This window comes from Macaca thibetana, chromosome 3, assembly GCF_024542745.1.
Source record: "Macaca thibetana thibetana isolate TM-01 chromosome 3, ASM2454274v1, whole genome shotgun sequence".
Taxonomy (NCBI): domain Eukaryota; kingdom Metazoa; phylum Chordata; class Mammalia; order Primates; family Cercopithecidae; genus Macaca; species Macaca thibetana.
The window spans coordinates 120,567,772-120,592,462 of record NC_065580.1 but is presented as its reverse complement, the minus strand read 5'-3'; the positions used below and the strand labels follow the sequence as shown (position 1 = coordinate 120,592,462).

The following is a 24,691-nucleotide window of genomic DNA, read 5'->3' as shown; positions in this document are numbered from 1 at the left end:
GATAATTCCTTCCCATCTGAGAAATCCACGAAGACAAGGGGAGCTTGCTATGAGAGCATTACACAGGTTTCTGATCTTGTAAGAGTCAGCCAGACAAGGAGGGTTTTGTGTCTCAGTGTTGGGGACAAGAAGAAGGAAGTTTCTGAAGGGAGAACGGGCTGGGAGGTGTGGCAGGACTGAGTGAAGGTTGGGGAACCAGAGCCCTAGGTGGGGGCAGTGCTGGAGAGGTAGGCAGGAGGGGCAGGCAGAGGCCAGCTAGGCAGAGACTTTGTCTAAAAGAAAATGGAAACCAATGAACGGTTTGAAGGAAGAAGTGGCCTTCTCATTCACTGTGGAAAGAACAGCTTGAAGAGGGGCAAAAGTGAGGGATAATTCAAAACTTCCCCAATGTGCAGGTTATGGCTGATGATGGCTGGTGAGGGTGGTGGCAAGGGAAGGTCCCAACACCTCCCACGCTGCACCTGACACTGAGGTCATCAGCTGGTTCTTACTAACAGAAGGATAAACTACTCTGTAATTCATACATTTACTAATAGTCCTTTTATAAAATCTGTGACCATTAAGAATTGTCCAGGAATATATGCCCAATTATACCATAAAGTACCTTTGAGTTTCATGTCTTATTTTGCAATGGGTATGTATCATATAATAGCCTAGTTTCTGTTTGTTTTCATCTACTGGTGGTCAGAAGTGACATATACTCTGATTACAGAAAGAAAACTTGTGCATGGCCAGTTACGCCCTTCCAGAAACAGAACGGGATGAAACCCCTATGAAGCTGATGGTAGGGACCAAAGAAGTGGTGTTTCTCTCCATTAAAGGTCAGAAAAAGTAATTGTATAGCATTACTGAAACCACACAAATTTTTGTTTCTGTTTTTGTGTTGAGCAGCTAAATGTCTTGTTACACTAACTCCAGAACAGAATGAATCCATTCTAGTTTGTATCCAAGTCTATCCCTCTACCGAATCACAGCAAGAAACGTAAGAAACTGAGGGGAATGGACTTTGTAGCCAATTTTGCTAAATATAGAAGTCTTTACAGCCCCACCAAAAGGGTGCTTTCCCACCTAATCATCCTGTCTCTCCCCAAGGCATGGTTGTGTGGTTTCCCAAGCAACCCTGAAATCTGTTGTTTTCAAACTTGGTATCACAACAAATGGGTGTAGGAAAAAAATCAACATATATGTCAGATTACTGTGGCACATGAAAATTACCATAGAATTTCTCTTCCTTAATACCCAATGAAACAAGAAAAATAAAAACCTCTAAATTTCACCAACAGCAATCAGCTAAAGGAACAGGTCATGTATAGTCATAGAATATTATATATAAACATAATTATATATAATATGTATTTCATTATGGTGTGTGTGAGTACACACAGACACACACTCAAAGACTAGAAATTCTGGAAAGAGATGTAGGGCAAAGCTTCGCTGCTCATCTCATTTCCAAATCTTTAGTGTGAGTCAAGAATAACCTCAGCATTTTCCCTCATATCCTCGTATCTATAAAGACATGATTCAAATAGGTATATTTTCCCTGTTCTGATCAGAAAAGCAGTTGAAACCTTGGCTGACAAGAATCAGATGACCATGGAGAAGTGAGCCCCTGCAGGCTCCCTGGGACAGAAGCAAAGTCCTCTGTGGTCTACACTGAAGAGGAAGATGGCTCGAAGCCCCAGAGAATCTCCTGTGGGGATGAAAGCATTCCCCAAGTAGGTACAGTGCTGATGGCTTAGGGTATGTAACTAAATTTCAGATGAGGGAGAGAGAGCAAAGGAAAAGTATTTTAACAAAGGCTGCACTTTGCCTCACCAGACTCCTCCAACCCCATCTTTGTCATTCTTTCAGGATTTAGAAAACTCAATAGCTCTCACAGGAAAGAAAAATGTAGTGGGAAGAAGGCTGAAATGTCAATCAAGCTATATCAGACCAAGAAGAATAAGCAAGCTGAAAAGAAATGTCAGGGTTACTAATAAAATATTTTCTAGAAATACAGGGAAAGAAAGGAAGTAAAACACAGACCATCGAGTCCCTCCTAGGAGAAAAAATCCTTAATTCCAAGAAGAGAGGAAATGTCTCATAACTGCTTCATAACATGGAATCAATTTTAAAAATATTCAAAATAAAATACAAAAGCAACAGAATAAGAGGAAGAAAGAGATTTCGGATCTCAGGAGACAAGACAAGGAGCAAAATAATATTATTACAGAATTAATGCATGGATTAAAAATACATCCTCAAACACAATACAATGATAGAAACAGAACATTTATAGAAACTTTTTAAAAAAAGTTGCTTGAATGTAACGTCCAATCAATTAAGAGATTAATCAAAATAGAAATAAGAATAAAAGGGCAGGGTCTGATCCTTAAATCTATTTAAATAGAGTTAGTAATAGAACAGGAACTACTAAAAATTAAATTACTGACAGAGGAAAACCACAAGAGAACAGTGAGTAAATGTAAAAATAGACAGAGAAATAAACAAAAAACTTAAAGAACTGTTAACAGATATGGAAGACAAATTATCTAACATATGGACAACTGGTATCCCTCAACAGAGATCACAATAGATGGAACAAAACATATTTATATAAAAGAGAATTTCCCAGAAATAAAGAGAGAAAAAAAAAGGGACTTTCTAGATTAAATGGCAGGTATTTTTTATTCAGAATGAATAGACCAAGATACATCCTAATTAGGGTATTTAACTTCAAGGTTAAAGAAAGAACCCTCAAGCATTCAGGAATAAAATGCAAATCACCTTGAAGAAGAAACAGTTATACTAGACTTGATGTTTCCACAGCAACATTCAACAAGAAGGGCCATCAGCAAAATCTAAAAAGTTCTCAAGGGAGAAAAAGAAAGAGTGGCCCAAGATCATAGACTCTGTCAAAATGCTCGTCAATTACGAAGGCAACAGGCCAACATCCTCAAACACAATACAGTGATAGAAATAGAACATCTATAGAAACCTTTTTTAAAAAAGTTGCTTGAATGTAAAGTCCAATCAATTAAGAGATTAATCAAAATAAACAGAAATAAGAATAAAAGGGTAGGGTCTGATCTTTGAATCTATTTAAATAGCATTAGTAATAAATAAACTACTATGAATTATGATTACAGAATAGAGTATGAATATTACAAAGCTGGACAATGTAAAAATAATAAGATAATGTGAACACTGGAACACTGAATGTGAACTGGAATACTGTCCTTATTTTTCAAAGCAGTGAGCCAGTCAATACTGCTTAACTTGAAACAACTGGATTAAAAAAATTCAAATTTCTTAATGTTTTTCATAATACATATTTTTAATCTTAGAGGATCCTTTAAAAATAATATTCCTTTATGTGAGAGGATATTTAAGATAAGCCACTTCTCCACTTTTGTTCGGGTCTCTCTTCACCTCTTGAATTTAAGGCATGTATGATATGTTGGAATCTTTATGAAAGTATTTCATATTTACCAATCCATCGATCCACCTAGTTCATCAGCCTATCCACTCACATACATATGCATCAGAAGATATTTAGAATGTTACTTATCTACTTTTAATATTGGTAATTTCTGGATGTTGGGCTTTGTGGTGATTTGAAAACATTAATCTTTGCATTAAAATTCTTTATATTAACTTCGTGTTATTTTAACAATATAGCAGGGTTTCTTTTTCTTATAAAAGAAGAAAATATACCTACATAATTATAATGGGTAGCACAAATATTGGTAATTGTTGTTTTCCTCTTTGTGTTTTTCTCTATTTCAAAAATGTTCCCAAGTCAAGCACCAGACAGACTAAAAACAACAATTATCATTGCTATTTAATATAAGCTCTTTTCTAATTAGATTAATCAGTCCTGTTGACCTGTATTTGATGATCTCAGAGGGGGAAATCTTTAATGGCCCCAGTGGTGAGGAATGTTGCTGGCAAAACAAATACTCATTCACACTCATGTCAAAGTTTAAGGAGAAAATTTTAATCATAGGTTATGGATCAATAAAGCAAAACTATATGCCACTCTGAGCAATAGTCATCATGAAAATCATATCATCTTACATTCTTAAGATGCTTTCTAGTGTTGGGAGCACCATCACATCCATCACCCCTTCTGAGCCTCAGGACAGCTCTGGGAGGAGGCAGGGCAACAGACCCACACCCATCCCACAGATGGCAACACTAAGCCCAGCACCACGCTCAAGGCCACCAGTCACTCCTAGCTGGAGCTGACTCTGAAGCATGGGGCTCTTCCAAGTGAACCACTATTGGGCCAGCTTGTGTGAGAACAGCTGTATTCCTACTCTCTTTCCACGTTCACATGAAGGCTAAACTCAGCATCCAAGAAGCGAAGAGGGGCCTTAGAGACTCACTCACCTCTTAATTTTAGGGCTGCAGAAGCCGTGACACATTGGGAGTGACTGATGGAAATCTCATCAAGTTGAAGCGGGGGTAAGGTAGGCATTTTAGGGCAGGAAGAGGCATCGTTTTTACAAATGAACTGCCAATCACCAACAGATTATGCAGCTGCTTGTGAGTCTTTTGCTCCAAACTCCTCTTCTGCTACCCTCGTCCACTGTTCCTACTACGTCCCCTGGGTACTCCTTTTTCATCTTCGCCTTGCCTCATCAGAGCACTGTGTTGTTTATTTCTTCTACTAACACAGAAGCATCTCAAGCCAACGCCCACATTGTGGTCTCACAAGGGTGGGGGTTGGGGAGTGGCTCCAGGAGAGTTTCACAGATGAATTTCTCATTTGGTTTCAAGTCTCCAAAAGCTAAAAGGGGCTGCAAATGTTCATTCACCAAAGCATTCTCCAGGCTCCTCACCTGACAGAGGATGCCGTCCCTGCTTCTTAAGGTCAGTAACCCTTCACTCCCCTTGCACACACTCGCTGCCTTATCTCTGCCCAAATCCCAGTCACCACCCATCTCTCTGTCACTGTGTCCACCCCGGGGGCCTCCAAGCAGATGCTGGGCCCTGTGCCCAGTGCTGCTAGAATCCCACAGCTTATGCTCAGCACAGGACCTCACTCCTACTCCATTCAGGATGGCAAGGCCTCCCTCGTTCTCATGGTCTAAAGGCTCAAGTGTATGTGGACAACTCCCCACTGGCTAAGCCAGTGACTTTCATACTTTATGTACACTGAATCCTTCTCTCCCTTGCTCCTCTCAACCCCCACCCTATGACAAATCTCTAATTAATCAAAAGGTCAAAATGGAGCCCTGTTTGAAGCTGCAAGAGGGAGGCTGGTGCCCAGGACTTGGTCTTGCCTCTGTCCTTCCCCCTTCCTGTCATCCTGCAGGTCAACAGGTGCCCTCTGGGACCCTTGGCCTCACTAGCCCCTGTTCTGGCCCCACCTCTCTCCCACCACAATTTCCCCATGTGTCACAGACACCAGAAGTCCTTGAAAATCAACACGTCAAAAACAGAACCCCGTCTTTTCCCAGAACCTGGTGTTACCCTTTTCATCAAGGGCACACTAGTCTACTGGAGTCAGTGTGACTCATGGTTTCCCTCACCCGATCCCTGCCTTCAGCCCTATGTTCCTCTGACGGCAGCCCTTCTCCTTCACAAGCCCCTCTTTCCATGCCTGCTGCCACCGCCTCTGCACTCTCCCTTTTCCAGTCATATTTTGGTACTTGATATCTTTACTATCCTAGCCATCGCTCTCATGAAAAATAAGGCAATGCTTCTTTCCTGCTGACTGAATGAAGGGTTCTTCTCTCACCTGGTATCTGAAGCCATTCATCCTGTGGCACAGCTGCCTAGGACACCTTTGCTTTTCCTGCTTCCCCAAGGGCACCTGAGTTATGCTGGGAAGATGCCCTGCTCCTCTGTCATGTCCTTAGGCCCCCACTCCAGCCCTCGTGGTCAGCATGGTTTCTCATTGATCTTAAACATCTGCCTAGATTCCCCCATTCCTCCAACACCTAGAATGTGCTGAAACCCTATTCATCTTCCAAGGTGCCTCTCAGCCTCATGAAGCTTTTACTGGTCCTCTTTCCTGGACAGAGTTAACCTTCGCCCTGAGGGTTTCTAAATGTTTTCACAATCTCGGAGTCATGGGATGTTCACAAACACCCTGTGAGGATACTAAAGCATGGAACCAAGGCTCTAGGGGGAGAGCCATTTTACTAAGGTGACAGAGTTGGCGAGTGGCAGTGGCTGTGTATTGACTCTGAGCTGGTTCCCAAGCCTACCGCCTTTCCACTTGGACCCTGGCTTGCTGTCCCTGCAGCGTCTGGCTGGATGGTGGTGTTGATGCGTCTATCACCTACTCTGGGCATTACTCCTAGAGAGAAGGATGGTCTTCTTCTTCTTCTTCTTCTTCTTCTTCTTTTTTTTTTTAATCACGCAAAGCATTAGGCAAAACAGCAATCCTAGCTAAGCCCTGTCTTCACTGGACACTTCTCAGGGGCCAGTCACTGTATGAGTCTTCCCATTAACCCTTCAGAGTCCCCCATAAGGGGAGAGTTAAGAGCTTCATGTGAAAAATGAGGATCTGAAGCTCTGAGAAGCCGGCCAGGCCTGGAGTGTCCTGCAGTGTGGTGTCCCCCAGCCAAGCCAGTCCCAAACTCTCCACCCTGTGCACGCTGGTGCAGCCGCCCCTAGGAGCGATGTCCACAGGCAGATCACAGTGCACCCCCAGATGCTGCAAAATCACATCTAGGAAAAACTGATGGGAGGTTTGTCATTTCTAAGACACTTATTGGAAAAAATTCTAAGATATTTAAGGAATGTTAAGCTTACCAATTTTTGCTTTTGAAAAATTAAGATTTTTTTTCCCCTTTCTTCTACCCTCAACTAATTTCTACTTGCATCTAAAACACCCACATAGTTTTTTTTTAAGAGACAGCAAACATTTAACTCTTACCAAGAAATTTCTGAGGCATAGAACTCTTACGTTTGGCGACGTTACTTGCTAGTCTGTCCAGCACGAGAGATCTCTCTGATCCTATCTTGCACAGGTCTTCTGCCATTTCACTGTGATTAGTTTCTTCTTTAATGACTAAAGTCAAAGACAGTTAGAGAGGCCAGTTTAGAAAGGCTTACGTTTAAAGGGTTCAGTCGTGTCCAATGTTAAATCTGACATTTGTTAAGTGCCTACAAGAGCTAGGCCCTTCCTAGAGATTAATTCTAATCTTCCCAGCAACACTGCCAGACAGGCAGAGGCAGCCACAGCAATGCCAATGACCAGCTACGTGCAAATGCTTCTTCCTCCAACAGCTGCTCACCACACATCATCCTCTTTAAGTCCAAATGCACAGACACTACCACCATCGCCAGAGACTGGACTGGGATTAAGTATTGATGTCCCTTTGACAAGTCCTTTGAACTTTTCATAATACTCCTAAATCCACTACGTCCGTCAGTCCCTAACAGCAGCCCTCTGAGATGCAAACAACTGTCTGACCTAATGTCTGACTTCATGGACCAGCACAGTGAACTGAGATACAAAAATGTGGCCCCCAAGAACCTACAGCAGATCTGGGCAATGTGGAGAAAAACCCAGAGTCCCTTATCCCTGAGCACACAGCAAACTCCTGAAAATCAAAGCACCCCGACTATTGTAGAAAATTTAGAAATTATGGAGGCAAATGTTGATGTGTGGGCCATTTCTAGTCACTCTTGATTGCTCTATGTCATCTCTTTCCAAAATTGAAAATACAACTTTGTATCCTGCATAGCTGGATCTATATTTACATCTAGTTATTGTGGTTGGAGGTATAAAAATATAACTCTTTCATTTCCCGGCAATTTATCCTAGTCTATAAGGAGTTGATAATGTAAACTGATTATCTTAAATGCCTGATCGATTCTTCCAATACCATTCCTGTCTTATGCTTCCTCCTGCCTTGGCTATTTCATGCTGATTTATCACGGGGTCTTCGGTAGGTTATCTATCTCTATTATTGATTTATCTGTCTGTTCTTCAAAGAGTTCCATCCATTTCAGTTACATTTTCATACATCACTTGACATTACTCTTCTTTTAAAAAGTTGCCAATTATCTCATGTATATATCTAGATACTTTATGATACATGGTTACCAGATTCCAGTAAAATTTACAAGCCAGTTTTATGTTGAAATGATATGGTAATTTGGGCAGAGGCACATGGACAGCATCCAGACCTCTCTACCTCTCCAATCTCCCATGTTTTCTTTCTTGCCTCAGTATGGTTTGCTGGTTTTCTTCATCTTTAAGTATTTTATGTCTTCATTGATATTATGAATGTTACTTTGAAAACATGTATTTCAAATTGGCTATTGTTGCGGTATATTTTATATTTTAACATTTGAAATATGTTTTTTTTTTTATTAAATGGGCAAACATATATAGCCCACACCCTGATTTATATGCAAGATAAAGATAAATCCATAAAACCCAATTCCACTGGTCATACACTTCATCTATTAAGCTAACATGCTTCCTGACATGTCCATCTTTCTCTGCAAAGCCGTGCCCACGGCCTGCCCAGGGCTCCCAGGAGTCAGGGGTCTTCCTCTGCACCATGGTGCAGGGCCTCCCAAAAGCCTCCACCCCCAGAGGCAATCACAGCAAGGAACAAGTGAGCCTGATGCTCACGAGTCACGGGCTGCTCTGTCATTAGATACATGTACCTCCAAGGGCTGGTGATTCTGTTTGTGCACCAAAGGCTCAAGAGAAACTTATTTTTTCCATAAAGACATTAAGAAATTATAACAGGTGACCAAAAGCCTTTTACTAAAGAAAATTATATTCAGAAAATTTCTCTTTTCCTATATCGCCTAATTGAGGCTTTGATTTTATTGAATTCACCCAATCTAAGGGGGTTTTGGGGGTTGGAGAAGAGACTATTTACCCATCCATCTGAGCACAGACAAGGGGTTCTCAGAGGGGGACAGAGGAGGAAAGATGCATCAGAAGGCACAGGTTCCACCCACCCAGGCACAGCACAGCTGAAATGACCAAGCTTGCCCTGCCTGCCTTCCTGGTCCCAAGCACAGTTCAGGAAGACTTCTGTCAAAGCCCTCAATACTCCAAGTTCCTTAAACCAGCAGCACCTACAAGTGCTAGGTGTTGGCAAGGGCAAAAACCAAAGGTGACTGTCGAAAGGTATTTATGATCATTCTGCACCTTTTGAGGCCATACCAGACAGAAAGAATTCAACAGAATTAAGTGCAAGCCTGGCTTTGTCTGCTGCCACACTGAGACTAGACCACTGCTCCTTCCTTAGAGAAGCTTTCATACCTCCTGAGTGAGGGGACACAGAGGCATCACGATGGTAGTCCAAGTAACTTAACCACCAAAGGGAATAAATTAACATTTTAGGGTGAAATTGATACTCACCACAAGGTAATATTTAATACACATTACTGGCATGTAGCCTTACTGATATAGAGACTAACAGAGAAGAATTAGCTTGATGGTATCAGTATGTCAGTGACCTAAACATCCATGTTTAGGTAAGTACCTGACACATGTCTAGGCTCTTGCTCACACCTGGATCCACCCCCTTATGTTTCTCTCAGAGCGCTGCTATGAGGGTGGCCTGGCACGAATCATCACTCACATTTAAGCGATGAGCTCTGGGTCACATTCAAAAACAGAGAACTCAAACCCAGGTCTCAGTGAAATGAATGCTGCTTCTCCCGCTCCCCTGGATTCAGCTGTCGTGTACTGCAGCTTGTTTCTTTGGTAATGAAAACAGTGGAGGAAACAGAAATGATATACTGTCTGTTTCTTTTGTTCATTTTGTCTTTTCAATTCTATGTGCATATCAGATTCCTGTATTCAATAGGGTTTGGCATTATTGATTATAAGTCCTCAGTAAATATTTGTTGAGTAAATAAAATGGCTTATTAAGCATTAATATGTAAACTACATCATTAGGAGCACTTCTTTCCAAGACCCGTTCATTTATTTTTTACAGAAAAATACAATATTTGAGTGTTGACATTTTATTTCAAAGGAACATAATTATCTTCTCATCCATTAGTCTTCTGCCCTGGGGTCTGGTTATGTGAATTAATAACTGTTACATTATTATTATTTTAACATCCAGTTTCTTCTCTTCCACTCACCTTCAATGCCTTTCCATTCTAGACCTGAGATTTTGAAAGAAGCCAAATGATAATTTAATGATATCTTCCCATTTCACAGGGAGAAAACCGAGACCTGGAGGAATCACCTGTGAGCCCCAGATCCCTGGCTGACTGGCAAAGGAGACAACAGTTTGGCTGCAGAGCTCTGGCCAGGTGAGATGTTGCCTCTCCATGCCAAGACTAATCGGAATCAATTTCTAGCCATTCCCAACATTCTTTTCTCCTCCTCTCATCTGCCACTAATAATCTGAGGGTACTCTGGTGAATTTTCCCTTTTGAACCATTTATTAAAGTCCGAAAGGTGAATGAACGAGGCTTAATAAATTTTCCACCATTCGTTAAATTGTGACCTCACAGTCTAGTGATGGCTTTTCCAGGAGCAGTGATAAATGAATACTGTTTTGAAAGAGATTAGCTTTATATGATCTCTTTATAAATTGTTTATCTCTTAAAAAATTAGGGAAGAACCTTTTATAACACTGCCATTCCTCCAGGTAAATCCAGCCTTCCTTGGTAATCTCTCCACATCATTTATTCTACAGGCTCTGGGGTTGGAATCAAGTGCTATCTCGTTATGCAACACAGCGGAGGATCACAGCTCCTGAGAAAGAAGCGACTTTTCCTCTCATCCTTCGACAACCTCAATACTATCAACTACCAGGGGCTTCCAACAAACTTCAACCTCACTCTTCAGGCAGGAGTGGATACCCTGCCCTCAGTCTGAACTGATGCTTAAAATCACAGTCTGAAAGTTCTTATTTGATAAACTTCGTTAAAAAATTGTTTTAAAACAAGATTTTACATTTTATTTTGTTTACAAAGAAATAATCACTACTTGAGGTGTTTTTTGTTTGTTTGTTTGTTTTTTGTTGTTGTTGTTGTTTTAAAACCACCAACATCCAAAAAACAACCCCAAAACTTTTAAGGTCACTGCTATCCTAGGAGTTTCTCCCAATCGGAAGTGGGAAGGGTTTTAAAATCAAGCTCTCTCTGGTCAGATGAGGACCTAGAAAGCACAATGTGCTACTGGTGAAACTGTGATGTTATTGGCCAAAAACTTTCCTCCCTCCTAGCCCCGGCAGGAAGCAGGCCCAAGGCTCTGCTCCTAAGGCTGCATGCAGAGCGCCCTCCTTCCCCACCATGCTGGGGGGAGAGCCCACCAGGCTGGCCTCCGAGCAGCAGCGCTTACCTGGGTACAGTGTGCCCGGAAGGCCCATGCTTTCCAAGTAGTTGTGGCAGCGCTCTTTATGTTCCTCTAAAGAGCTTCGCTGTTTATAGCTTCGGCCACAATATCCACATTTGTGAGGTTTACCAACTGCAGAAAACACAATTGAGTTCAAGACCCCAATTAAATGCCAGCCTTATGTGTAAGGGAAATGCATGCAATACAATTATTACCAAAAAAGTTTAAAAAAAAATTCTACCCTTGAGAGATAAAAGTGTGATGGACTTGGTGAAAATTCCTGAATTCAAAAATGTTGGTGGCCAAGGGTTTCTTTCATTGTACCAAGAACTCATGCGATTCTTGTTTTGTCTTAGTTTGTCTACTGACTACCAAATTTTCTCCTGCTTCAATCACGGAAGCCTAACCTTTAACTGGAGAAAATGAGCCGCTGCCATGTTATAATGTGGATGCCAGCGACTGGACAGAGATGTGAGGAAGGCCGGTGTGTTGGCCACATTGTCCACAGATTTGCCTCCAGAGTAGGCCTCGGTCTATGCTGTGGGCCGGATCTGCCATGACGCTGGTGCTACATCTAACATAGCCAGAGTGAATTCAGTTCCAGGTGCTAAACTGGGTAACTTGAGGTCTCTAAGAAACCATGCTGGACAAATATGCTTGAATGAAATAAGTGTGTTATTTCACAAATGTATTTTCTTACATAATATAAACATATCTTATGTTTGTATTATGTAAGACAAAGTATTTTGTATTTTCCATGCATATGTATATGTAATACAAAATATTTTGTATTTTCTATGTATATATATTTCTATTCTAGGTATATATATATTTATATGTATATGTATTTTCATATATTTCTATGTATATGTATTTTTACATACATATACATAGAAAATACAAAATACATTGTTCATAAACAGAGCTTATGGAAAAGCTCTGCTTTCTTGCCAAAGAGCTTTAGGATGGTGTAGCTTCTAGATCAGCCTTGTCCAACAGAACTTACTATCATGATAGAAGTGCTCTCTATTGGTGCTGTCCAATATGGTAGCCACCAACAACATGTAGCTGTTGGACATAAAAAGTGTGGCTAGTGCCACTGAGGACTGAAGTTTTAATTTTGTTTAATTTTAACTTATTAAAAATTAAAAATACTGCATGTGGCTAGTGGCTACTGTATTGGGCAGTGCAGTTCTATATAATGAGGTTTAGTCCTTTCTGGATTTTACTGAGTGATATTTTAGGAAAGAGAAAGACTAGTCAGGAATTCATATCATGCCAAAGTTTAAGGACTTCAGTAGATACCATTTTAAGAGACAAACTGAATAAAGTATCTTTAATCACGTATATAAGGAATATAAATTTCCAACCTAATAGCAGAATCTTCTACTTCTTTCTCATGTTGTTTTATTGAACATATTTCCAAGTATTGTATAAAAATTAAGAGCATCCAAATAGAATGTCTGGTACAATGGTTTAGCCAAAGCTTATGTTGGTTAAATCTCTTTCCTAGGTGAACAGAAGCTACAGGAAGAAGACTAACATGAAAGCCAAAATTTGACTTCTGGACCATTTAATAGAGAAGGAAAAGGATCTTTATTTATCTACATAAAGTGATGTACCCCCAGTATCAGGAGATAATGTTGAAACACAGAATTTTGCCTAAAATTGCACATTTTATTGAGTATTGTTTTTAGAAATTAATAGGATATAGATAACCACTCGATGTCCTTTCCTGAAAAAGCTATAACTTCAGTAAATTCCATGATCAAATTGCTTCCTGTATATATGACATGGTGTCTGAATACCCATTTTTCTGAAAATATGATTGATTTTAACTTTGGAACATAAGAACTATGTTCACTGTAAGCAACTGAACTCAAGTGTCTCTTGAAGCATAGCCCAATATTCTGTGGGAAAGAAATTCTAAGCTTGCAACTTCCAAAGGAAGCCATGAGGCAGGAAGGGAGATCACTTCTCCACCCCTCCAGCTCCCCCAGTCCCCTCCTGCTGTCAGCATGGGACAAATTCCCTAACTCTCTCCCTGCTAACATGCTAGTTCATAAGACCTCAGGCCACCACCAGTTGCTAGAGAAAGCTGTGATGTTGATCCTGGCTTTTAATGGGACAGGGGAGTCACCATTCCACAATGGAGTAGAGTGTGGCCACATTTGAATTTGCCAGACAAAGGCCAAAGTACTTATTTCACTTCAGTGAAATCACGTTGAAGAAATCATCGCTGTTTTTTTCCCCAAGAGCAGTGTGTGTCTCTACAGCATTTTCGGACAGACAGATCCCTAGCAGCCCTGCATCCATGATGGGTTTTCTCCACTGGCTCATCCATGGATCCAGAATAGAAATACACAGTCCAAAGTCTACCACCATTCTGTAATTACTCAAGTGATCAGTGGTACTTAGAGTAGGATACCATCATGCCTCAAATGAAATACATAGGCCTGGAGCCAGAGTAACATAAAGTACTCTACTAGATGGTCCCAACTCCACAACAAGAGAGGAAAGAGAGCAGCTCTACTCTTAAGGACTGATGTGCATGAGAGATTCCATTGCAATGAGAGTAATCTAGGAGTGATGATGACCTATGGTTGGTGTCAACCTAAGAATGAGTGCTTGTGTTTTCCACTGACATGGGAAGCGGTGCTTCCCACTAACCCAAGGCAATATTGCTGCCAACTGTGTCCGTGTCTACATGGCTCCTTAGAAACAACAGATGTGAAGCTTCTTCCTAGATCACTTGTTAGCATGGCGCACAGACTGCACAGTCCTCTCAGCTGAGGCCTCCACAGGCCTTGCCTGTCAGGCCCAGGTACCCCCTTTGTCTCCAGGTGGGACCACCGTACATGCTCATCACCCATGTGAACATTTAAAGATGCTCACGTCATGCTACTGTCTTCCCATCTCAGGCGAACCACCCGTTCTCCCTGTCCCTCTGTAACAAGGCAAGTGTCCCACTCCATGGCCCGCCTGCTGACCTGCCCGCCCTCTGGGGCAAGCAACTCCTCAGCTTGGTATAGCTCCTTTCTTGGACGTTTTTAGGAAGTCAGATCACCCAAATCATGACAATTTTGTGATGAAGAGCATGTGGGGATCCTTCTCCACATGCACCGCCACGAAGGAGGTCAGGATGGAGAGGAGGTGATGCACTGGCCTCTGTGACTCCTCTCTTTTTTGTCTCCAGCCAACTAGGTGAGCTACTACAAGGGTCACCTGCCAGGAGAGAGACTGAGTTCTTGGCAACATGGGTGCCACACCCCTTTCTGGGATTCCTGCCGACTCACACACTCGTTTAGAACTTCTCTAAAGCAAACCTCAGACACTCGCCTTCCAGCACGTACTTCAGAAGCCCCTCCCTTCTATGGGAAGTCTCTCCTGACTTTCCACCCCAGGACCCACTGTCCCCTTCCTTATGCTCCCACTGTCCCCTCAGACGCTCTGTCATGCCTCCTGTAACACACTGGTGCTTTCCTTGTGTGCACCTGAGGTCTTCTGTGCAGAATGGGCACCAGGGGCAGTCAGTAAATGTGTGATAAAGAGATGGATGTAATGAGCGGCCTCTAAAACCCTCAACCATTGAATACACGCATCACATTTGGGAAGAGATGGCCTGGGCCGCTGCAGACCTTCCACAAACAACACACATCCGCCTCCCTGAGGGAGGCTCCTCCTTATCCTGCTACCCCAGGTAGGTGAGGAGCAGCTGGTCTGAGGCATTGCCATCCCCCAGTGCACCTGCTTAGAGAGCCTGCTGCTTGGAGAAGGGCCTTGGCTGGTGGCTGGCTGGGGCAAGAGGCCCCTTGAGGGAAAGGACAAAAGCCATCAACCTTTCACATCCAAAGCCTCATGCGGTATGCTACAGCAAATACCCCCAACTGGACGGTATGAAGGAGACCTGTGCCATGTCATGTTGTACAGACCACACTGTAGGCAAACATGATCCATGACACGCCGGCCAAGAGCCCTCTCTTCCTCTGCCCTGTAGAATTATGGGACTGCTGGATAATGAAACACCCAGGACTATTTCTCAGGAGGCAGAGGATCTAACCAAACTTTAGTGGATTTGGACTTTACAGGCCGGGAGTGTTTTGAGAATAATGGAGCATTTATGCCTATGATGATCTTGCCAAGACTCCGGACTATGTGGGTTGTACTTTATCTGTCTAATTGAAAGAGAAAGGCTGCTGTCTAAAATCTGGTAACAGCCCCAGACTGGCCTCTGCAACTGTGGTGTTGGCTGGTTTTTGGTGTGAGAGCCACACTGGGCTCAGTCTGGGTGGGTGTGCCCTAAATCACCCTTCTCTACCAGCTCTGCAAAAAAGCTATCCTATTACACCTGTGTAAAACACTCCAAAGTGGGACTTAACAACATAAAGAATTGTACTTGAAAACGTTTTGGGTCTTAGCAGTACACTTGGTGAAAACACTTCCCGCAAAATCCTTTGTGGAAACCACACCAGCCTGACAAACGGGATGAGGAGGCCTGTTCTGAAACATGCTACCTAAGGTGAGACTTCCGTGTGTGAGTGCGTGTGTGTGCATGGGGCTCCCTGCGCCCAATCTCCTTGGTGCAGTGGGAAAAGTAGAATATGGGGAGGGCAGATGGGGCAACGTCAAAGAAGCGACGGCCCACACCCAATGCAGGACTGCGAGCTGGGGGGTACTCAAGGTTAGCCAGCAAGGATACAATCCGGGATCCATGCAGGCAGAGCGGAGGAGTCCCGGGACACCCGGACAGCCCCGGACTGCGCCCAGGGGACCTACCGGAGTGCGTCCTCAGGTGGCCAGTGAGGGCGTCCCTCCGGCGGCAGGCGTAGTTGCAGAGGTGGCATTTGAAAGGCTTCTCCCCGGAATGCAGCTTGATGTGCCGGAGCAGGTTGCCCTTCTGGGTGAAGGAGGCCCCGCACTGATTGCACTGGAAGGGCCGTTCTCCTGGGACCGAGAGAGGAGAGCTGGTGAGAACTAAACTTAGCGTGGGGACACGAGGACGATGCTACAAGAAAGTTGTTTCCCACGGGGGCTTGGTGACTTCCACCGGCTGCAGGTTTGATAGAACACGAGGCTTTCAGACTAAACCTGCCAGCTCCTTAACGCTTCACTGGCTGGGTCAATTTGATCTGAAAATCTAATTTTTTTTCCCTAAATCAGAATGGCACATCACAATGCAAATTCAAACTCATTTAAATAAAGTGACTGCAACATTTTGTGATGAAGAGCCACTCTTCCTGATCAGCAGTTTTGGAATAAACCAATATCCAATTTTGCGTGTTGTGGCATTTGGTGGGGTTTTTAATGTGGCTTTTTTCAAAGGGTCTTTAAAATATGCCACTGAAGCAGCAAAATAAAAAGGAAACTCATTAAAAATGCATTTCAGGATCACAAGTTCATTTCAGCGTTACATTCTTATATTTAAATGAAAGGCACTTCATTATAACAGTTATAATAACTTCTTTTCATTTACATTTTCCCTGTATTTTCCCTTTCAATTTCTTCTCCATTACCTGTCTGTCCCTAAGCAGGCAAATCAGGAGAGAGACAGACAGAGAGCGTGAGGATGAGAGAAAGAGAGAGAGAGATGGAGAAAGATTGAATAAAATGAGAAGTTAAGAAACTGTGAAGGAAGTCCCCCATCTTCCAAAGAAAAGTCCCAAACCTCCCTATGGCAGGGCATACAAGTCAGAGTTGCATTGAGATTTCTAGCTTTTTCTTTCTTTACAAATCCTAAAACATTTAAGCTATTAATTGTCTATATCCATAGAAGACAAATTATATTTTAAGTACAGGTATTCTAAGAGGTGCAATTTAGTTGTTATGAAGGAATTCTTTCCGGGGTGGGACTGTTGCAACTGTGACTAAGATAACACCTGACCCTCTGCTCTGTGTGGCAGCACCTGTGCCTCCATTCCAGAGCTGACAAAGGGATAAACAGGTATCTGAGTAAAAGAAATACACTATTGTCCTACTGAGTAGTCACAGGTCTTGGAATCTAAATCAGGGAACATTTCATTTAACTCTCACTTCAAAGAGTGATAATTTGTCATGTTTAAGTAGACATGAAACTCTTTTGTAAAACAAATGCTTTATTTAGAAGAAGAATCCTATGTGACCACAATTCCTGGTGTTGAGAGACCATAACAACGTATTTCCTGGAGTCACTTTTTTCTCAGGAAAAAACAATGTATTAAAATGTCTATTTAACCATTTCCCGATTGATTAATATGATTATGGTAAAGAAGACAGCACTTCTCAAAAATGATTACACAGAAGCATATCTGGCACTATTAACATCCACACCAGATTAGATTTAAAAGTCTATATTGACACTTGAATTTCATGATTATCATCACTTTTCTTTTTAAGCTGGCAGGTTAGAGGCACTACTATAAAAGCTGAAACTAATTTACAGTGATGTTCAATTATAGGCCAATGGAGAGGTCCTGATACTAACCAGGAGGTATCTGGTATTTCTCCAAATCCCTATAGAAATTTGTATTAGCTAAGCAGAGAGGAGAGTTTAAATGTAAGCAGGTTGGAAGGTGATGGTGAAACAAGCTAACTGACTAACTAACTAACTATACTGTTTGAGTTACAAACCCATGCATGTAAATCAATACTAGATGAAGAGGCTAAAACAGCTAGCAGCCAGATAGCCCAGGAGAGTTTCCACTGGAGAGAGATCATTTAATTATCTGTTAGGAACACTTCTGAGCCTTCCGTGCACTTGTGCATAACTGTGTGTATTTAACTCCAAAAGGATAAAAAGGAAAAGTAGAGTGAGCTGGTGCAGGGAGACCCAGACAGCGTGAGATGGACATGCCTCCAACCACAGCTCTCATTTGGACAGGGTGGCCTCTCAGGAGAAAGCTCATTCCACAAAAATGCTCACAGTAAGGATGTGAGGACATCCTGGTGACACAACAGTGTTTGTGGTATGACCCTAAGTTCGTGAATCCAGCCCTACACTTACACCTGGGAAAGACCCCCTTCTATGCTGGGCAGGTGCTGGAGTCCCATGTCTCTCCCCAGGTCTGGAGGGCTACAGGGAAAACAGGAGGCAGAGCCAGGGTCTCTGTCCATCACAGACGGAAAGGGCAGACTGCTGCAGACACATTGCCCTTCTGCAGAGCAGAGCAGAGCAGGGCAGGCAGGCAGGCTGGCAGGCTGGCAGGCAGGCAGGGGTTCGCTTGGATGCTGCCGTGCTTGGTGTCCTAATACCTGCCTACAAACAAATTTCACTGGAAACCTTTTTTGCTTCTGAGTGCCTTTGCTGGGATGAACATGTAGCACAAGGCATGGGGGTCTTAACAGAGCATTCCCAGGAGTGACAATACAGAGCACTCCACTCAAGCAGTTTCCTTTGGAGGGGTCCGCAGCTAAGAAGACACGTTCTTGGAGCTGGGGCACAAGAACCCAGCCCATGCCATGTGTGTTCTTGCCTGGCCGGGGTCCATCATTTGCCTTGTGCAGGTCAACAGCTATTGCAGCTGAGTAGGTCAAGTTTCTCCAAGGTTGTATTTATTTTTATTTAATTGGGATGAGGACGTTGATGTCATGAATTGGAAATTTAATTTTTAATCCCAATGACTCCACAGATCTCCCATTTTAGGAACCCTCTGTAAGAAGGTTTGAGCCCCCTCTAATAACTTCACTGGGTAAAAACGGAAGTCTTCATGGATGCCTACGTCCTAGAATTTGAGGGCATATCAGAAGAAAGTGAAAAAAATATGTTTGAACTGCAAGAACTGACGTAGGTCTACTGCAACCACACCTGGGAGGAGCAGTGCCATTAGGGTGCTGTGTTTAGGAAGCTCGGGGACTGAACCTTTTTATCTTATAGACAGGAACTAGGTAGGCACAGACAATCTTCTTGGTCTTTGTTATTAAAAACCCCATCATTTAGAATAATAATGTGGTGTATTTGCACCCTGCATTTCCTGCTTCCTTACTACCTCTCTCCCCTCTGGTTCTCACACTAACCCTGAGACACTGGTGGGGAAGATGTTACTATTACACCCGAGTCAAAAATATAAAACTGAGCTGCGCAACAGGGGAAGTGACGGGCTGGTGCCCATGAGCTGATTAGAAAATGGCCCCAGTGGTACTTAACCAACATGGGGATATGGGTAGAGGTGAGACCGCCCCTGAATTCCCTCAGTGTATGCCGGAAGGGACTGGGAAGCTGACTCAGCCACGAGCAGGAGGAGGAACAATGGCCACAGTGCAAGTACCAGCCTGCCCCAGATGGAGAGCCCTCCGAACGGCCCTGTTCTGTCACTGCTTAGCTGCGCTGCCCTGCCGCCTGAGGCGGCTCTGTGCTCCACGTGCTGGGAGCTTGTTAGGAATGCCTGCTCTCTGGCCTCCCCCCAGGTCTGAAGCACAGTTGCATGTTCACAAGATATCAGGTGATTTACATGCTCTTTCAAGTTTGAGAAGCACTGCTCTAGAAATGTTTTAAGCATAGAGAATTCAGAAAGCATGGCTTTTGTAACATATTCCACTCAGATCCCAGGAAAATGAAAACCTTTTCTAGCATATCTAGTTATTCAAACCAAGTCTGGCCAAACCAGGTATTTTGTATCTATCTGGGACTGTCTATATTTAGGCAGTGGAAATGCATGATGAAGACAATTCACAAGTTCATTGCTTCAAGTGTGGGTATTTTTTTGTTTTTAACAAAGGGCAAGACAGAAAGTATAAAATTGACTTCTGAAAGTTATTTGTTCCGTAAGTGAAAAACTCAGCTTATTGGTGTGCAGGTGGCACCTAGCTGCTATTTGTTGGGAGAAGTGAACAACAAACAGCAGATGCCACCTGGCATATCTGTACTTGGCAGGTTTATTCATTAAATGTAATTATTCTTTTTATCAAGGCAGGCAGTCATTATATTTTGGCAATTTAGTATGCCAGAATTTGACTCACTTATCAAATATTTATTTAAGAGAATTTTCACTGTACAGTCAGGCTTTACATGAACTAACAGGCAAGTAATTCATTAGTGAGGTCTATTCCTCATCGGGGATGTATTACTACGGGTCTCGGAGTATCCTGTTAAGTGTCTATCACAGGATAGCCTACCTTCATGTTAACTTCCACCTCATCACAAAGGCGAGGCTGGGACTACTCTCGTGGACGCTTGCTTCACTTAGGGCTGAGTGTGATCGGTCTATTTCACTGGGTAATTTGAGGATAAAGGGGCCATTAGAAAAAGCAAAGTTTGCTTAATTTTAGAATTTGAATTTTTATTGAAGATGGGTATCTATTGACATCAACTTATTTTTACAGTTTTTCAGATACACTACAAATGGAATGGATCAGTTTGGAAACTGCCCTGATTCAAATATAAAAATTGCAACCCCACAAATATCTGCATTTCCTGATAATATAGCTTTTTTGGCTCACGAAATTTTCTTAATTTCTGCTTAATTTCTGATAAACATATTTTTGTTTGCCCGCACGGAAGCAGCACACGAGGGTCTGATGTCAAGTCATCGTCATCACTTTCCTGAGGTATCTTATAGAATCTGCTAGGCCTTTAAAATAGGATTTTCAACTAATTCTTCCCCTTGGGTTTTGCAGTGGGAGACGCTAGCTTTATGCTGACCTAATGATGCCAGCTCAGAGGCAGTGATGGCTTAGGGTCTCTATGTTTCACGTTCCAGCTTTCAGTGGCTGCTAGAGGTGGTGGATCTATTGTGTTTTACCCAACTTTAGAACAGCTTCCCATGCAAAGAAAAGTTTCTCTTCAATTCATAAGAAACCTCCTGCCGACAGTTAAATAAGTGTGTGCCATTCATATTTTACTTCTAAGACCCTTCAGCACCATGAGTGGTGGTGACTGGACAGTTCTGTTGGACAACTCTGTGACACTTCCATCAACGTGACTGACTATTAGAAACACTGGCAGAGCGAGGCCAGCTGGGGCTCGCCGTGTTCCCACGTCCCTGGTGAGGGGGCATCCTGTGAGCCTGAGCACAACTCGCTGACACTAGGGTGCCCGTGTTCTTTCCTTTCTGGACACAGAACATGACATTCTCTTATACTTCCAGTAAACCTTTCAGTAAGACAGAGGATTTGGGATGAAGTTCTTTAGGAATTTGAGCTGATAACCAGTGGTAACAGAAGCATCTGATTCAGTCATCCCTGGTAGAGGGCAAATCATTTGAAAGCTCATCTGACGTCTTTCTGAAAACTCAATTTTGCTGCTATTCCATCATTCACTATTGTTTCTACACATCAAACCCTGTTAGTTTGAATACCATTAAAACACACATTTTACTCATGGTTTCTCAGTGGAAAATTTGAGGAGTAAATTTTGGTGTATCAGGATTTTCTGTTTTGTGGAGGGTGATGACTAGCACACGTACCCTAAGGGCTCAGCTGAGACTACTTAGTATGTGTTACTATAATAGCAGGCCTTCGCCAGGCCTCTCATGTGATGCTGTTCACTTTCCCCTTGTTTTACGTATAGGGTGGAATTGGTACCTGTTGATAAGTCCTTTTCAAGGCCGTACCAGAATAATGACTCTATGACTCGGTACCACTTGGAACCAATCGCTTGCAACAACTGAGCTACCAGTCAATTTGAAACATGCTCAGAACACTCAAGGAAGACAGGATGCTTTCCTCCTTCAAACCCCATGCACCTTCTCCAGGCCACTAAAGGAAAAACTGAGCCAGGCCTTACCAGTGTGGCTTCTTTTGTGAACCATGAGCACATTGGGCCCGATGCAAATGATCCCACAGATATCACACTTTAGTTTTCCGTTAGGAAGTCGAATGCCTCCAACTCCTGACAAAGCCGAGCTGCCTTGGTCCCTGTGGGAGCCATTCATTTTCTCTCCTGAGGCATCAAGCATTCGTAAATCCTCCGCACATTCTTCCCCATTCATTTCACAGGCACGCCCATTCTCTTCATCACTCTGAGTCTCTACTTTAACATTACTGGCTGAAAGAAACAATACAGGAGGCCACTCAGTGTCATTGCAAAAAAAAAAATGCAACAAAACAACACAGCAGCAAAAAGACAATCAAATAGGCGTGGAGAGCTACTAAACAGAAGTTCTTAGCAAATACCAAGGGGAGAGCAGCCTGAACTCGCCATGCATTCAGACTTGAGAGGGCTTTGGTGGCAGGCCTTGGGATGCACCTGGGGTCACAGGGAGATCTGCCAGCCCTCTCCATAGGCCCCATTGGCGAGGGTCTGAAAATGCACTAGAAGGGTATTTACATAGTTCCCACTTTAGAGTTGGGCCCCCATTTTAAGCAGGTTCATGTCAGGAGTGGTCTGAAGCCGACTCCTACACCCTACCCTTCAGATGGGCACCTTGCCCTAGAGGGTGGGTACTGGGTCACACAATCCAGCTCTCTAGGATGTGAGAACTTGTTTGGCAAAATACCTAATAAGTGGTTAACAAGCCTGAAAATGTCACTTACTTGTGATGCTACCTTTCCTTGTGGCATGTAAACATTAATACACTTTGGGACAAAACTCAGTAAACATAAAAATGCTCAGAGTTCTGACCACAGTTCCCCTTCAGATTTCTGGAAGATCTTTCTGTTTCTTCGGTACATGACCATTTGAATTCCTGTTTATCTTAAATAACATAAACAAACCCTGTGTTCTAAAGAAGAGGTAATCATTTCTTACACTTCTTCCCCTCACTGAAGGGTTAATTGGGATAGTTTATGAATGTAGATATCTGGAAGAGCTTTTTTTTTTCCCAAAGAGAAAGAAGCTTGTGTGTGTGTGCCGGCGGGGAGGGTGGGAGGTGAACTTTTAGTGTCTTGAATACAATGACCACTATTGACTCTGCATTACTGTTGCCTTTAAGTCACACATCATAGGGTAATTATGTCATTTGAATATTTTTCTTCCTGAAGAAAGTAGGAAACATTTCATTTACATACATCAGAAACACTGACTGATGATACACTGGTGAATCCAACACTAAAATCACTAACAGAATTTGTAGTTACACTGAAAGCCATCATTTTAACAACCATTTTTACAGACTAATTAAGAGTAGGTAGGTAAATTTTGCCAAGTAAAATGATCGATGAGATAGATGACAATCAAGACTAAATATTTCTTTTTTGAGACAGGGTCTTGCTCTGTCACCCAGGCTGGAGTGCAGTGGGATGGCTCACTGTAGCCTCTGTCTCCCGGGCTCAAGTGATCCTCCCACCTCAGCCTCCCTAGTAGTTGTGACTAAAGGTTTGCACCACCACATCCGGCCATTTTTGTTTTTGGTATTTTTTGTAGAGCTGGGTCTTCCCACGATGACCAGGCTGGTCTCGAACTCCTGAGCTCAGTGATCCACCTGCCTTGGCCTCCCGAAGTGTTGAGATTACAGGTGTGGCCACTGTGCTCAGCGTAGACTACAAAATTTTTGATCAACATTTTCAATCAATGGTTCTCAAAGTTTGGTCCCTGGAGAAGCAGCATCAGCATCACCTGAGAACTTACTAGAAGCACAGACTCTCGGGCTCACCCCAGAACTGCTGGCTCAGGAACTCTGGGGCAGGCCCGCAGTCTGTTTTACTGAACCCTCCAAAAGATTCTAACGTATCCTGAGGACTGAGAACAACTGTTTTAAATAACCAACTTAGTTAATAACACTCCAAGCTTATTTTATTTCAGCGAGTTCCTCTCGATTTACAGAACTACAATTCAGACACTGAAATAAAAATACCTGGTCGGGAATCTTAGCTGCACTATTTAAAAGCTCTGAGATCTTAGGCAAGTCATGTAACTTCTCTGTGCCTTGATTTCCTCATCCATGAAAATGGAATTTATTATAGCACCAGCCTAACAGGGCTGACTGATGAGAAGTTAGCTGAGGACAGTGGCTGGGGCATGGCACGTGGAGGCTCACCCCCAGTGATCCCAGTATAGTCTTCCACCTAACCCTAATACCACATGCTGGGCAGACAGCACATTAATTGCTCTCTGCTATTTAACCTTCACAACAACTCCATAAGGGAAGTGCTATCATTATCCTATTTTACAGTTGAAGAAGCCGAGGCACAGAGAGGTTGAACAATTTGCTAAGGTCACATAGCTGGCAAGTGGCAGAGCTGGAAGGTAACTGCAGGCGGCCTGGCCCCAGCATCCACTTACACAGTCATCTCTTGGTAACTGCAGTGCATCAGTTCTGGGACTCCTGAAGGTCTGTGGATGTGCAAGTCCCTAAATTGGCCCTATAGAACCTGTGGATACGAAAAATCTGCCTTCCATATCCACAGGTTCCGTGTCTCTTGAATACTGTGTTTTCAGGCCACAGTGGGTTGAATTTCCAGAGGCTGAACCCATGGAAATGGAGGGCTAACTGTACTGCCAGTGTTTTCCCTTTAGCTCTTTAGCGAAATGACTTACAGATGAATAATGAAATGAATTAACTGAGACAT

At 42.9% G+C, this 24,691-nt stretch overlaps 1 protein-coding gene across 21 annotated transcripts in view; it reads right to left on the bottom strand.

Moving 5' to 3' along the window:
- Window positions 1–24,691, bottom strand: part of IKZF1 (IKAROS family zinc finger 1) — a 101,993-nt gene that overhangs the window by 7,273 nt on the left and 70,029 nt on the right. For 9 of the 21 annotated variants that reach the window (XM_050785584.1, XM_050785585.1, XM_050785582.1 and 6 more), the window contains 4 exons: window positions 21,969–22,229; window positions 16,049–16,216; window positions 11,279–11,404; window positions 6,878–7,012 (listed from right to left, as the gene is read on the bottom strand). In XM_050785584.1, coding sequence (XP_050641541.1) covers window positions 6,878–7,012; window positions 11,279–11,404; window positions 16,049–16,216; window positions 21,969–22,229 — 690 coding nt within the window. The remainder of the gene's footprint in view (window positions 1–6,877; window positions 7,013–11,278; window positions 11,405–16,048; window positions 16,217–21,968; window positions 22,230–24,691) is intronic. The other 12 variants (XM_050785597.1, XM_050785594.1, XM_050785596.1 and 9 more) reach the window with 6 other exon arrangements.